Here is a 16,783-nt window from a genome sequence, read left to right on the forward strand (position 1 = left end):
AGGTTATGGTGGCGGTGCGAAGACTCTGGGGAGGAGTCGTTCGCTGTTGGCGGAAAAGAACGGCAGTTTGTAGTTGTATGGTAAGCTGTAGTGATTTACAGTTTGATTTGGTTTAGGTGCACTCACCTCCATCGACTTATTTGCCGCTCGACCACCCGACCGGGAGGCAGCGGAATGGGGCACCCCTCCGGGTGGGAAGTCATTGTGGGGGTGGAGCTAGCACCTATTACCGTTTTTGATAGTTTGTAGTTAAATTAAGATAGTTTTGATTTTAGCAGTCTTTTAAGGTTAACGTCAGTTTAATAGAGCCGTTCTTTTTTCTGCCACCATATGCCGGCTGATTCGGCATCTTAATCAAAGCTTTTCATTACAGGTGTGCTATGGTTAGGGTCAAATAAATAGCTAGCAATTTTCTGCCAAATTCAAGTCTCCGTGTCTTTATTTATGGGTGTAAGAGGTAACGAATGCTTACTTAGAACAAAGGGGTCCACCAAATGTCACTAGGATGTTTAGGAGAGAGAATTGACAGCATTGGAAAGGAATGAGTTAAACATCTTGTGAGGGGTGGACCTAGCTGGAAGGAAAGTACAGCCCTGGAAAAAATGGGAGGGTTAGTATATATAGGGAAGGATAGGCCATTTTGTTTCTCTCTGTTGGTGAAATTGCCTTCCCGCCCTCCCTCCCTGTTTGGTAGAGGTTTTGGCACGGAGTGCATTGGCTTTGAATTGTTGGCTGGTTTTATCGTTGGCTATTTATTGGCGGAAAAGAACGGCAGTTTGTAGTTGTATGGTAAGCTGTAGTGATTTACAGTTTGATTTGGTTTAGGTGCACTCACCTCCATCGACTTATTTGCCGCTCGACCACCCGACCGGGAGGCAGCGGAATGGGGCACCCCTCCGGGTGGGAAGTCATTGTGGGGGTGGAGCTAGCACCTATTACCGTTTTTGATAGTTTGTAGTTAAATTAAGATAGTTTTGATTTTAGCAGTCTTTTAAGGTTAGCGTCAGTTTAATAGAGCCGTTCTTTTTTCTGCCACCATATGCCGGCTGATTCGGCATCTTAATCAAAGCTTTTCATTACAGGTGTGCTATGGTTAGGGTCAAATAAATAGCTAGCAATTTTCTGCCAAATTCAAGTCTCTGTGTCTTTATTTATGGGTATAAGAGGTAACGAATGCTTACTTAGAACGAAGGGGTCCACCAAATGTCACTAGGATGTTTAACATTTAGGTGTAATATGACGTCATGGTCACTCCTAAGAGCTTTAATCCACAGCGGATCAGAGAGAATTTCCATGCAGGAAAACACACATTGTTTGTAATGAAATTTAAAGGGAGACAAAGGCAAAATTGCTTTGTTTCTGTATGTTGTAGTCTATATAATAAAACTGTTGATAAAGAATGATGTCATCCTGTTGGAATGTAAGGATAATTTTTGTATTAACGCTGACCCCTCCCACCAGTGACAGTTATGCACAAGAGAGCGAGGGTATGGGCATAAAAAGACAGGGAAGGGGGAGAGGCGGGGAGAGAGTGTTGGGTAGGGAAGAGAGAAAAGGGTTAGAGGAGGGAATGTGTTAGGGGGAAGGGGAGGGAGATGGAGAGAAAGAGAGGGGGCTGGTGGAAACAGAAATAAATAAATCAAAAGGTGATGGTAGGGGAGGGTAGTGGAGGGGAAATGAGAAAGTCTTGCTACCCTTCTGTTTCTCAAAAGTCGACGCCAAATCCCGATTACAACTAATATGAGAAAATGGAATGACAGTGGGAAGCCATGGAGAGGCAAACCTCATGCCTCAGAACCAGAAGCTCCCAAGAGCCTGATTCCAAGCATTCTCTGGCACTCCTACCTTCCAAATAGCTGACTGTAATATTCCCAAATGCAGCAAGTTCCTGATGACAGACTAAAAGCGGAGCTACCCTCATCCACTTACTGTTATGTAGACTTTCTCACTTCCAGTACACAATGACCAGGACTGCTCAGAAAAAAACTTCTGTACCTCACACAGTGTCGCCAAACTGAAGGCGCACATGAAATAGGTGAAATGGCCCAGCTTCCAGATCACCACTAGTGCCGGGTATTCTCCAGGTAGCAACGGAACCTGTACAGTCTCTGCTCCTCACTAATGTATTGCCGTGCTGCTTGTCACACACCGTATACTGCTGGGGCCTGCACCAGTCATTCAGTAGCTGGACACAACATCTCACACTGGACCACTCATATCCCACCCTGACCCAGTTTCCGACTAGAGCATGAAGAGTTGACCAGGGAATGTAGTGTTAGAGGTCCTAGCATAAGGAGTGTGGCCAGCCAAAAGAGGTGTGTGGGGGGAGAGGAGGGTGAGGACACTTGGCCAACCATGCAAAGAACAGGGCCCCTTTTTAAAGGACACAGGGTGTGTCAGGTTCACCAACTTTGATTGGCAGGAGGGCTAATTTTGGTGTAGTTTTCATAGGAACAAACCAAGCACCCAAATTCATCCATGATCCTGATCCGCCAAGTTACTGACCCCTAATGGGGGGGATAGGACCCTCAGGCAGTGGGGCCCATCAGGGATATCCCCTGTAGACCTCTGGGCCAGTCCGACCCTGGCCTGGCCCACTCACACCTTGCCCACATCCTACCTAGCCTGCCCACTCACCAATGAAAAAAATAATTGATAAAAAAAAAAATATATCAAAGAAAATATATAGCCGAGTGTTTGGCCTCATGGGAAGGTTCCCCATTGTGGGTCATGCTCTGTTATAGGCTGCAGCAAAGGCTGTCGGACTGTTTCTGTTCCTGTCCAAAAGGGGGCATGGTCATGGCTCACGGTGGCATGCCTCGCAGCACACCCTTGTGTTTGAATGTGTTGGGGCGGCTGAGCAGACCGCCGGGAGGTAAGACTGCTCGGCCAGCCCTTGTCTCCAGGTGCCGGGCAGCTAAGCAGCTCAGTCAACCTGTCTCTCTGTTTGACCGGACCGGCCCATCAGGCCATTGGCCCTTCTGGCAGTCGCCATAAGTGCCAGATGAGCAGAACATTGTCACACAGCGATTTGTGTATTGGACATTTGTCATCTCAGCACTCATCCCTGTATTTAAGGCAGGTCTTCTGGACACTACTTCTACAGTTTCCCTTCCTTACCCCCTGCCCGTACTCAAGACTCAATAAGTCCCATTAATGCTACGTTACCTCTGGCACTTGTGTCTTAGGTTGCTGCCATAGATACTGAGTGCTGCTTACCGATCCCCACTAACCTGCAAGTCGCCTATTCTGACCGCCGTTTCATTAAACCTCACACATCAGATGCATTCGCACGCCACTCAAGCACACTTATCTTAGTAAATAAAGACACAACAACCATAATTGGCGTGAAAGGGGTCAGCTTTTTATTTTAGACTGAGAGCAAGGCCTATTAATACTAAAACTATAATGCAGACTTCCCTCTCTAACTAAGGTGGCGGGGAGAAGAACGGTTAAGCACGATAAAACTTAACATGGGTGATCAAAATTCTATGACAAAAATGAGCAATAAAAACATATGTGTGAGCGGGCCTTCTGCCCCAGATGTTCCGGGATCGACCTCCTGCCTCCATCCCAGACATCGGAAATCCAAACTCCAAGGACAGGGGTCGACCTTCTGCCACTACCCCTGGCCACCAACAGTTGTAGGGACGGAGGTACACTCCGCCCCTACGGGGTAAAAAATTGGTCCACCGGCCCCCGATATCCATATATGTTTATGATCTATCATATGGGCCCACCTGGTACAGTAGTGCCCATAAATTACTTTTAAGACTATAAAATTACCTAAAAGTTCACCCGAACTTACTAACATTAAACTCCTAAGTTAACTAAAAATAAGAATTTACTCACCGGTAATTCTATTTCTCGTAGTCCGTAGTGGATGCTGGGGACTCCGTAAGGACCATGGGGAATAGACGGGCTCCGTAGGAGACTGGGCACTCTAAAGAAAGATTCAGTACTATCTGGTTTGCACTGGCTCCTCCCTCTATGCCCCTCCTCCAGACCTCAGTTAAGGAAACTGTGCCCGGAAGAGCTGACATTACAAGGAAAGGATTTTGGAATCCAGGGTAAGACTCATACCAGCCACACCAATCACACTGTACAACTTGTGATAAACTTACCCAGTTAACAGTATGAACAACAACTGAGCATCACTCAACCGATGCTACATAACCATAACCCTTCGTTAAGCAATAACTATATACACGTATTGCAGAAAGTCCGCACTTGGGACGGGCGCCCAGCATCCACTACGGACTACGAGAAATAGAATTACCGGTGAGTAAATTCTTATTTTCTCTAACGTCCTAGTGGATGCTGGGGACTCCGTAAGGACCATGGGGATTATACCAAAGCTCCCAAACGGGCGGGAGAGTGCGGATGACTCTGCAGCACCGAATGGGCAAACACAAGGTCCTCCTCAGCCAGGGTATCAAACCTTTAGAATTTTGCAAAAGTGTTTGAACCCGACCAAGTAGCAGCTCGGCAAAGCTGTAATGCCGAGACCCCTCGGGCAGCCGCCCAAGAAGAGCCCACTTTCCTTGTGGAATGGGCTTTCACTGATTTCGGCTGCGGCAATCCCGCCGCAGAATGAGCCTGCTGAATCGTGTTACAGATCCAGCGAGCAATAGTTTACTTTGAAGCAGGAGCACCCAGCTTGTTGGATGCATACAGGATAAACAGCGAGTCAGTCTTCCTGACTCCAGCCATTCTGGTTACATAATTCTTCAAAGCCCGGACTACATCCAGCAACTTGGAGTCCTCCAAGTCACGAGTAGCCGCAGGCACCACAATAGGTTGGTTCAAATGAAAAGATGACACCACCTTTGGCAGAAACTGCGGACGAGTCCGCAATTCTGCCCTGTCCATATGGAAAACCAGATAGGGGCTTTTACATGAGCCGCCAATTCTGACACACGCCTAGCTGAAGCTAAAGCCAACAGCATGACCACTTTCCACGTGCAGCATGACCACTTTCCACGTGAGATACTTTAGTTCCACGGTCTTAAGTGGCTCAAACCAGTGGGGTTTCAGGAAATCCAACACCACGTTAAGATCCCAAGGTGCCACTGGTGGCACAAAAGGGGGCTGAATATGCAGCACTCCCTTAACAAACGTCTGAACCTCAGGCAGTGAAGCCAGTTCTTTTTGAAAGAAGATGGATAGGGCCGAAATCTGGACCTTTATGGACCCTAATTTTAGGCCCATAGTCACACCTGACTGTAGGAAGTGCAGGAATCGACCCAGCTGGAATTCCTCTGTAGGGGCCTTTCTGGCCTCACACCAAGCAACATATTTTCGCCATATACGGTGATAATGCTTTGCTGTCACGTCCTTCCTAGCCTTTATCAGCGTAGGAATAACTTCATCCGGAATGCCCTTTTCTGCTAGGATTCGGCGTTCAACCGCCATGCCGTCAAACGCAGCCGCGGTAAGTCTTGGAACAGACAGGGCCCCTGTTGCAACAGGTCCTGTCTGAGAGGCAGAGGCCATGGTTCCTCTGTGAGCATTTCCTGCAGTTCCGGGTACCAAGTCCTTCTTGGCCAGTCCGGAACAATGAGTATTGTTTTCACTCTTCTTTTCCTTACGATTCTCAGTACCTTGGGTATGAGAGGAAGAGGAGGAAACACATAGACCGACTGGAACACCCACGGTGTTACCAGTGCGTCCACAGCTATCGCCTGAGGGTCCCTTGACCTGGCGCAATACCTTTTTAGCTTTTTGTTAAGACGGGACGCCATCATGTCCACCTGTGGCAGTTCCCACCGACTTGCAATCTGCGTGAAGACTTCTTGATGAAGTCCCCACTCTCCCGGGTGGAGGTCGTGCCTGCTGAGGAAGTCTGCTTCCCAGTTGTCCACTCCCGGAATGAACACTGCTGACAGTGCTTGCACGTGATTCTCCGCCCAACGAAGAATCCTGGTGGCTTCCGCCATCGCCACTCTGCTTCTTGTGCCGCCCTGGCGGTTTACATGAGCCACTGCGGTGATGTTGTCTGACTGAATCAGCACCGGTTGGTTGCGAAGCAGGCTCCGCTTGACTCAGGGCGTTGTATATGGCCCTTAGTTCCAGGATATTTATGTGCAGACAAGCCTCCTGACTTGACCACAACCCTTGGAAGTTTCTTCCCTGAGTGACTGCCCCCCATCCTCGGAGGCTCGCATCCGTGGTCACCAGGACCCAGTCCTGTATGCCGAACCTGCGGTCCTCGAGAAGGTGAGCACTCTGCAGCCACCACAGAAGAGACACCCTGGCCCTGGGGGACAGGGTGATCAGCCGATGCATCTGAAGATGCGATCCGGACCACTTGTCCAACAGATCCCACTGAAAGATCCTCGCATGGAACCTGCTGAAGGGAATGGCTTCGTATGATGCCACCATCTTTCCCAGGACTCGCGTGCAGTGATGCACCGACACCTGTTTCGGTTTTAAGAGGTCTCTGACTAGAGTCACGAGCTCCTGAGCCTTCTCCGCCATGAGAAACACCTTCTTTTGGTTTGTGTCCAGAATCATGCCCAGAAAGGGCAGACGCGTCGTAGGAATCAGCTGCGATTTTGGGATATTCAGAATCCAGCCGTGCTGTTGCAACACTTCCTGAGAGTGTGCTACGCTGATCAGCAACTGCTCTCTGGACCTCGCCTTTATGAGGAGATCGTCCAAGTATGGGATAATTGTGACTCCTTGCTTTCTCAGGAGCACCATCATTTCCGCCATTACCCTGGTAAATATTCTCGGTGCCGTGGAGAGCCCAAACGGCAACGTCTGGAATTGGTAATGACAGTCCTCCTGTACCACAAATCTGAGGTACTCCTGATGAGGTGGATAAATGGGGACATGCAAGTAAGCATCCTTGATGTCCAGAGACACCATAAAATCCCCCTCTTCCAGGCTTGCAATGACCGCTCTGAGCGATTCCATTTTGAACTTGAATTTCTTCAGATAAATGTTCAGGGATTTTAAATTCAAGATGGGTCTGACCGAACCATCCGGTTTCGGTACTACAAACATAGTGGAATAGTAACCCCTTCCCTGTTGAAGGAGAGGAACCTTTACAACCACCTGCTGGAGGTATAACTTGTGAATTGCTGCCAGCACTACCTCCCTTTCCCCATGGGGGAAACTGGCAAGGCCGATTTTAGGTAACGGTGAGGGGGCGTCACCTCGAATTCCAGTTTGTATCCCTGAGACACAACTTGTATAGCCCAAGGATCCACCCGTGAGCGAACCCACTGGTGGCTGAAATGTCGGAGACGCGCCCCCACGGCTCCTGGCTCCGCCTGTGGAGCCCCAGCGTCATGCGGTGGATTTAGTGGAAGCCGGGGAGGACTTTTGTTCCTGGGAACTAGCTGTGTTGTGCAGCCTCTTTCCTCTACCCCTGCCTCTGGCAAGAAAGGATGCACCTCTGACTTTCTTGCTCTTTTGCGAACGAAAGGACTGCATTTGGTAATACGGTGCTTTCTTAGGTTGTGGAGGGACATAAGGCAAGAAATTTGACTTCCCAGCCGTAGCTGTGGAAACTAGGTCTGAGAGACCGTCCCCAAACAATTCCTCACCCTTATAAGGTAAAACCTCCATGTGTTTTTTAGAGTCGGTATCCCCTGTCCATTGCCGAGTCCATAAGACCCTTCTGGCAGAAATGGACATTGCGTTTACTCTAGAGCCCAGCAGGCAAATGTCCCTCTGGGCATCCCGCATATATAGGACCGCGTCCTTGATATGTGCCAGGGTCATTAGAACAGAGTCCCTGTCCAGGGTATCTAACTCCTCAGACAGAGTATCCGTCCATGCTGCTACCGCACTACACATCCAGGCCGAAGCAATTGCTGGCCTCAGCAGCGTACCAGAATGTGTGTAAACAGACTTCAGGATAGCTTCCTGCTTTCTATCCGCAGGATCCTTTAGGGCGGCCGTATCCTGAGACGGCAGGGCCACCTTCTTAGATAAGCGTGTCAACGCCTTGTCTACCCTGGGGGAGGATTCCCAGCGTAACCTGTCCGTTGGCGGGAAAGGATACGCCATCAGCAATCTCTTGGAAATTACTACCTTCCTATCAGGGGAATCCCACGCTTTTTCACATAATTCATTCAATTCATGTGACGGGGGAAAAGCCACTTCTTGCTTTTTCTCCCCATACATATAAATCCTCTTGTCAGGGACAGGATTTTCCTCAGAAATGTGTAACACATCCTTCATTGCCACAATCATGTAGCGGATGGCTTTAGTCATTTTAGGCTGCAACATTGCATCATCGACATCGACACTGGAATCAGATTCCGGCCCCGTCGGGGGCGACACCACATCTATTTGCACTTGTTCTGCCTCCACGTATCCTTCCTCATCAAACATGTCGACACAGGCGTACCGACACACCGCACACATACAGGGAACGCTCTGACTGAGGACAGGACCCCACAAAGGCTTTTGGGGAGACAGAGAGAGAGTATGCCAGCACACACCCCAGCGCTATATAACCCAGGGATTACACTGTACCTTAGTGTTTACCCAGTAGCTGCTGTTTTTATATATATATCTCTGCGCCTAAATTTATGTGCCCCCCCTCTCTTTTTTACCCTCTATTGCACCTGTATACTGCAGGGGAGAGCTTGGGGAGCGTCCTTCCAGCGGAGCTGTGAAAAGAAAATGGCGCTGGTGTGCTGAGGAAGAAGGCCCCGCCCCCTCAGCGGCGGGCTTCTGTCCCGCTTCTCATGTGTAAAAATGGCGGGGGCTCGCACATATATACAGTGCCTGACTGTATATATGTATACTTTTGCCATCAGGTATCTTAATTGCTGCCCAGGGCGCCCCCCCCTGCGCCCTGCACCCTACAGTGACCGGAGTGTGTGGGTGTGCTGCTGGAGCAATGGCGCACAGCTGCAGTGCTGTGCGCTACCTTAAGTGAAGACAGGAGTCTTCTGCCGCCGATTTCGATGTCTTCTTGCTTCTGCTGCTTCTGTACTTCTGGCTCTGCAAGGGGGACGGCGGCAGGGCTCCGGGAACGGACGATCAAGGTTAGATACCTGTGTTCGATCCCTCTGGAGCTAATGGTGTCCAGTAGCCTAAGAAGCGCAACTTAGCTGCAGTGAGTAGGTTTGCTTCTCTCCCCTCAGTCCCACGTAGCAGAGAGTCTGTTGCCAGCAGAAGCTCTCTGAAAATAAAAAACCTGACAAAATACTTTCTTTTCTAGCAAGCTCAGGAGAGCCCACTAGGAGCACCCAGCTCTGGCCGGGCACAGATTCTAACTGAGATCTGGAGGAGGGGCATAGAGGGGGGAGCCAGTGCACACCAGATAGTACTGAATCTTTCTTTAGAGTGCCCAGTCTCCTGCGGAGCCCGTCTATTCCCCATGGTCCTTACGGAGTCCCCAGCATCCACTAGGACGTTAGAGAAATAACCGTTCAGAAACCGGCCACCAAAAGCCGACACAATTAACCCAACTGCAGCAACAAAAACCAACTTCCCAGGAAGGGAGGGTGCGTCATGAAAAAACTAGAAAGAGGCTAAATGTACTAGGTCTGTGTATTTCAGACCATCCCCTATTCACAATCCAGTCAATCACAATCCTGAACGTTTTCCTTACGTTCCTCCCACAAAACCTTAACCCCTTTCCATGCCACTGTGATGCATTAAGAGGCCTGCAGCAAGCCCAGACGGTGAGTTTATACTGTTCGGTCACATTACATGCCCTACACAGTCTGACATTTCAGTACAGAATTTACGCCCTACAGGATGATATTTTGAGCCCTGATTTCTCATGCAGACAGTGTTATATTTACATAGCCATTTCCAGTGTGTCTGCACGCCTGTTACAACACACACAAGTCTGCTAAAACTGCTAGACTATCTTGTGTGAGGAGCTATTGTTTCAGTATTCAGCTGCCGACACAGAAAGTACAGTTGCGTCCTTTCATACTGTTGCTCAAGCATCAGCTTTACTGATACCCCCCTTTACTGTGGCCCCTCTCAGCTCTCCAGACCCCGGGGGAAGTCTTGTTCACATAAGTAAAACAGCAGGAAGCAACATTGCTGACCTACACTGATAAATCGGTTTGGCGACATGGTTATATGTGCAAGCTTCTCCTGCTTTTTCTCACGCCAAGTTCTGTTATGCTTCATCGGCAATGAGTATTATATTACATTGCATTGTGCATTAACTCTATAAGCCAGAAATAATTACTTGTAATAACATATGTGCTTCCTTCTCAAAGGGCATAGTTACAACAACAACAAAAAAATCATGCAAGTGTGAAAGTGAGACGTATATTAAACATATTAAACAGCAATTAATAATCAGCTTATGTGTCATGGGGCACCACACCTAAAATGCCATCTCGGGAGAGAGGCAGTATACTTATGCAATAATCTCTCACACAGCGGATCAGTCCCAGGGGAATCAGCCACACACGCAGGATGTCTGTTGCCAAACGGGAGAGTGCAGGCGCCCAACTCACCAAAGACTCCTGCCTTCTTCTCAATGATGGAAACAGGATGCCAGTGATAGGACTAGGCACATTCACCCCATGTAACGTAAGTAACACATTCATAATATGGGGGTTTATGTACTAAGCTTTGGAGAGAGATAAAGTGCCAGTTTGGGTGAGGGAGACACCCTTTTCATTGCACGACTGCTGGGACGCTCACTGATATTCATATATAATAAACAACACCCTAAATCTTATATTTCTCGTCAGCCTCCTGATGAAGTGCCTGGACAAACCTCCCCTGCAGCCTCTGGTAACAAGACCTCTTACACAATGGACCAGGTTTGTTGCAAAGGACCAATTACTGTATCAGACATTTAGAAAGACTGGTGCCCAGGTAACTGCACAAAGTTAGTAACAGCCAGTTTTTAGGGGGTCATTCCGAGATGAATTTAGCACAGCTATGATCATTCACACTGACATGCGGGGGGACACCCAGCACAGGGATATCCCGCCCCGCATGTCAGTGCTGCCACCCCCTTCCCCCACACACACACTTTCCCGCAGAAGTGCAAAGGCATCGCACAGTTGGGAGCTGAACACATGACAGTTGGGGCAGCGCCGTAACTACCTATGTGCCAGGTGTGCCTGGCACACAGCGCAGTTACACTGAGGGCGCACGGCCAGCAGCATGTAATGAGTCAAATTGACTCATTACATGCCGCCTCTGCTGGGTGCCGTGCGCCGCGCTGGAGGGAGAGCAGCGCCGGAGGCAGAGAAGGAGGAGGAGGGAGGGCGACTTGAGCCGCAGCAGCGCTATGTCATTGGTAGTAAGCGCTCCCCTCTCCTTCTGTATTGGCTGCCCGGTGCTGCTGTGAATGCTGGGATGCGGTTCCCTCATCCCAGCATTCTCAGCAGCGGGCAGCCAATATGGGAGGAGAGGGGAGTGCTGCAGCGGCGCCTCTACCAATGACATTGGAACATTTATGTTGCGACAGCTTCTTACATGACTGAGGATGCAGCCATTCGGTGCATGTGCGCAAGCTGCAACTCATTGTACTCTAAATGCAAAGCTACGGCATGCAAGGGAATACAGCCAGGCAAAACATTTCACTGAACAATTTTAGGGGCCCATTTATCAATGAGTGATAAAACTTGATGTGTATGATAAATGGTGCTCCAGCCAATCTGCTCCCAACTGTCATTTTTCAAATACATGACAGATGGGAGCTGAACACATGACAGTTGGGGATTGAACACATGACAGCTGGGAGCTGAACACATGACAGTTGGGAGATGAACACATGACAGTTGGAAGCTGAACACATGTCAGTTGGGAGCTGAACACATGACAGTTGAAAGCTGAACACATGTCAGTTGGGAGCTGAACACATGACAGTTGGGGATTGAACACATGACCGTTGGGAGCTGAACACATGACAGTTGGGAGCTGAACACGTGACAGTTGGGAGCTGAACACATGACAGTTGGGAGCTGAACACATGACAGTTGGGAGCTGAACGCGTGACAGATGGGAGCTGAACCCATGTTAGTTGGGAGCTGAACACATGACAATTGGAAGCTGAAGACAGAACAGTTGGGAGCTGAACACATGACAGTTGGGACAGCGCCGTAACTACCTATGTGCCAGGTGTGCCTGGCACACAGTGCAGTTACACTGAGGGCGCACGGCCAGCGGCATGTAATGAGTCAAATTGACTCATTACATGCCGCCTCTGCTGGGTGCCATGCGCCGCGCTGGAGGGAGAGCAGCGCCGGAGGCAGAGAAGGAGGAGGAGGGAGGGGGACTTGAGCCGCAGCAGCGCTATGTCATTGGTAGTAAGTGCCGCTGCAGCACTCCCCTCTCCTTCTGTATTGGCTGCCCGGCGCTGCTGTGAATGCTGGGATGCGGTTCCCTCATCCCAGCATTCTCAGCAGCGGGCAGCCAATGCAGGAGGAGAGGGGAGTGCTGCAGCGGCGCCTCTACCAATGACATAGCGCTGCTGCGGCTCAAGTCCCCCTCCCTCCTCCTTCCCTGCGGCTGCCCGGGATCTCTGCCAGCAAGAGGAGCCTGACTGCCAGGGGGAGAGATGGTATCTCTCTCTCTCTCTCTCTCTCTCTCTCTCGTGTCTGTCTGCTGTAATGTGTAAAAAGGGGGACGCTGTCTGCCGTAATGTGTAAAAAGGCACGCCGTCTGCCGTAATGTGTAAAAAGGGGCTCTACCTGGTGTAGTGGCGCTATTGTGCAGTGTAATTTGAATAATGGAGAGGAGACTACTATGCTCCGTAGTATGTATTGGCATTATTTTGTGGCCACACCCCTTCCCCATGAAGCCACATCCCTATATATTTTTTGCACGCCTGCGGCGCACATTGCTCCTGTCTTGAGTAGGGGGGGGCGCCAATGCCATTTCTTGCACACAGGGCTAAAATACTTGGTTACGGCACTGAGTTGGGGATTGAACACATGACAGTTGGAAGCTGAAGACAGGACAGTTGGAAGCTGAACACATGACAGTTGGGAGCTGAAGACAGAACAGTTGGGAGCTGAACACATGACAGTTGGAAGCTGAACACATGTCAGTTGGGAGCTGAACACATGACAGTTGGAAGCTGAACACATGACAGGATCTGAACACATGACAGTTGGGGATTGAACACATGACAGTTTGGAGCTGAACACATGACAGTTGGAAACTGAACACGACAGTTGGGAGCTGAACACATGTCAGTTGGGGATTGAACACATGACAGTTGGAAGCTGAAGACAGGACAGTTGGAAGCTGAACACATGACAGTTGGGAGCTGAAGACAGAACAGTTGGGAGCTGAACACATGACAGTTGGAAGTTGAACACATGTCAGTTGGGAGCTGAACACATGACAGTTGGAAGCTGAACACATGACAGGATCTGAACACATGACAGTTGGGGATTGAACACATGACAGTTTGGAGCTGAACACATGACAGTTGGAAACTGAACACGACAGTTGGGAGCTGAACACATGTCAGTTGGGAGCTGAACACATGACCGTTGGGAGCTGAACACGTGACAGTTGGGAGCTGAACACGTGACAGTTGGGAGCTGAACACGTGACAGTTGGGAACTGAACCCATGTCAGTTGGGAGCTGAACACATGACAGTTGAAAGCTGAAGACAGGACATATGGGAGCTGACACATGACAGTTGGCAGCTGAACACATGACAGTTGGGGATTTAACACATGACAGTTGGAAGCTGAAGACAGGACAGTTGGAAGCTGAAGACAGAACAGTTGGGAGCTGAACACATGACAGTTGGGAGCTGAACACATGACAGTTGGGGATGGAACACATGACCGTTGGAAGCTGAAGACAGGACAGTTGGAAGCTGAAGACAGAACAGTTGGGGGCTGAACATGACAGTTGGGAGCTGAACACATGTCAGTTGGGAGCTGAACACGTGACAGTTGGGAGCTAAACACGTGACAGTTGGGAGCTGAACCCATGTCAGTTGGGAGTTGAACACATGACAGTTGGAAGCTGAAGACATGACATGTGGGAGCTGAACACATGACAGTTGGCAGCTGAACACATGACAGTTGGCAGCTGAACACATGACAGTTGGAAGCTGAAGACAGGACAGTTGGAAGCTGAAGACAGAACAGTTGGGAGCTGAACACATGACAGTTGGGAGCTGAACACATGACAGTTGGGGATTGAACACATGACAGTTGGAAGCTGAAGACAGAACAGTTGGGAGCTGAACACATGACAGTTGGGAGCTGGACACATGACAGTTGGGAGCTGAACACATGACAGTTGGGAGCTGAACACATGTCAGTTGGGAGCTGAACACATGACAGTTAGAAGCTGAACACATGACAGTTGGGGACTGGCATAGGCACTGATTCCGTGGGTGCTCCCGGGCCCGAGCACCCACGGACAATCAGGAGTACCCACGGAACCAGCCCCAGTTACTGCTAGACGCCACAGCCCCTGTAGAGGATGGAGACGCGCTGGGGGCTGTGGAACGCTTCCGTACAGTGCTATATTAAAAAAAAAAACACCAAAAATGGCTTCCGCCAAGGAGGAGACAGGCGCTAGAGGTCACATTTGACCTCTAGCTCCTGTCTCCCGGCTGCTAGCATTTTTAAGTTTTTTTTTTTTATACTGCACTGTATAGAAGCCTTTCCGCAGCCCCCAGCACGTCTCAATCGTCTGCAGGGGCTGCAGTGGCTAGCAAGTGTGTGTGTGTGTGTCAGTGTCATCATGCCCCTCCCCCCTTCTCCCCAGGACGCAATGTGTTCATGTGTGTGTGTGTCATCATGCCCCCCTCCCCCCCAGGACGCAGTGTGTGCATGATGGGTGTGTGTGTGTCATTATGCCCCCCTCCCCCCAGGATGCAGTGTGTGCATGTGTGTGTGTGTGTCATCGTGCCCCCTTTTCCCCCCAGGACGCAGTGTGTGCATGTGCATGTGTGTGTGTCATCATGCACCCCCTCCCCGCCTGGACGCAGTGTGTGCATGTGTGTGTCATCGTGCACCCCCCTCCCCTCCTGGACGCAGTGTGTGTCATTGTGCACCCCCCTCCCCTCCTGGACACAGTGTGTGCATGTGTGTGTGTCATCATGCACCCCCTCCCCCCCTGGACGCAGTGTGTGCATGTGTGTGTCATTGTGTACCCCCCTCCCCTCCTGGACGCATGTGTGTGTGTCATCATGCACCCCCTCACCCCCTGGACGCAGTGTGTGCATGTGCATGTGTGTGTGTGTGTGTGTGTGTGTGTGTGTGTGTGTGTGTGTGTGTGTGTGTGTGTCATCATGCACCCCCCTCCCCCAGAACACAGTGTGTGCGTGTGCGTCATCATGCCCCCCTCCCACCCAGAACGCAGTGTGTGTATGTATGTATGTATATATATATATATGTATGTGTGTGTGTGTCATCATGACCCCCCTCTCCCAGGACCCACTGTATGAGTGTGTATCACCAAGCCCCCCCTCCCCCAGGAAGCAGTGTGTGTGGTACCATGGCAAACCCACCATATGTTTAGCACCCACCCTCCCATACTTTGTTGGCAACGCGCATGAAACCCCTGGCAACGTGCTGGAGATCCCTTGCAACACGCATGAAACCCCTGCGAGCATGGAACCCAGAGCATGAAACCCCTGACAATGTGCATGAAACCCTTGGCAATGAGCGCGAGACCCCTGACAACAGGCAGGTAATTTAAAAGTAATTAGAAGCCTTACTGTGTTGCATCATTTGTAAGGGGCATTATTCTGTGTGGGGCATAAAATGGTGTCAGGGCCATAACGATTTGTGGCATAATATGTAATTGACATCACAGTGTGTGGCATAATGCATATTGGGCATTACGGTGTTTGGCATAATGCGGAATGGGCATTACGGTGTGTGGCATATTGCGTAATGGGCATTACGGTGTGTGGCATATTGTGTAATAGACATTACAGTGTGTAGCATAATGTGTAATGGGCTTTACAGTGTGTTACATAATGTGTAATGGGCATTAGTCACTGCCGTGGCTGCCCATTCATTCCCGCTCCCGCCGAGCACCCACCAGCAAAAACATACATCGGCACCTATGGGGATTGAACACATGACAGTTGGGGATTGAACACATGGCAGTTGGTAGTTGAAAACAGGACAGTTGGGAGCTGAACACATGACACTTGGGGATTGAACACATGACAGTTGGGGATTGAACATATGACAGTTGGGGATTGAACACATGACAGTTGGAAGCTGAAGACAGGACAGTTGGAAGCTAAAGACAGGACAATTGGGAGCTGTACACATGACAGTTGGAAGCTGAACACATGACAGTTGGGGATTGAACACATGACAGTTGGGGATTGAACACATGACAGTTGGAAGCTGAAGACAGGACAGTTGGGAGCTGAACACAGGACAGTTGGGGGCTGAACATATGACAGTTGGGGATTGAACACATGACGGTAGCTGAAGACAGGACAGTTGGAAGCTAAAGACAGGACAGTTGGAAGCTGAACACATGACAGTTGGAAGCTGAACACATGACAGTTGGGGATTGAACACATGACAGTTGGGGATTGAACACATGACAGTTGGGAGCTGAACACATGACAGTTGGGGATTGAACACATGACAGTTGGAAGCTGAAGACAGGACAGTTGGGAGCTGAACACATGACAGTTGGGGGTTGAACACATGACAATTGGGGATTGAACATATGACAGTTGGGTACTGAACACATGGCTGTTGCAAGCTGAAGACAGGACAGTTGGGAGCTGAACACTTGACAGTTGGGGGTTGAACACATGATAGTTGAAAGCTGAAGACAGGACAGTTGGTAGCTGAACACATCACAGTTAGGGGTTGAACA

General features: G+C 49.8%; 1 protein-coding gene across 7 annotated transcripts in view; it reads left to right on the forward strand.

Annotated features, from left to right (window-relative positions):
* The window catches only part of LOC134933699 (aldo-keto reductase family 1 member C1-like), a 145,775-nt gene that overhangs the window by 85,612 nt on the left and 43,380 nt on the right, over positions 1 to 16,783 (forward strand). For all 7 annotated transcript variants that reach the window (XM_063929084.1, XM_063929087.1, XM_063929088.1 and 4 more), the window contains 2 exons: positions 10,375 to 10,527; positions 10,692 to 10,763. In XM_063929084.1, the coding sequence (XP_063785154.1) occupies positions 10,375 to 10,527; positions 10,692 to 10,763 (225 nt within the window). Of the gene's footprint in view, positions 1 to 10,374; positions 10,528 to 10,691; positions 10,764 to 16,783 lie in introns of those variants that run through there.

Source organism: Pseudophryne corroboree, chromosome 6 (genome assembly GCF_028390025.1).
Source record: "Pseudophryne corroboree isolate aPseCor3 chromosome 6, aPseCor3.hap2, whole genome shotgun sequence".
Taxonomy (NCBI): Eukaryota; Metazoa; Chordata; class Amphibia; order Anura; family Myobatrachidae; genus Pseudophryne; species Pseudophryne corroboree.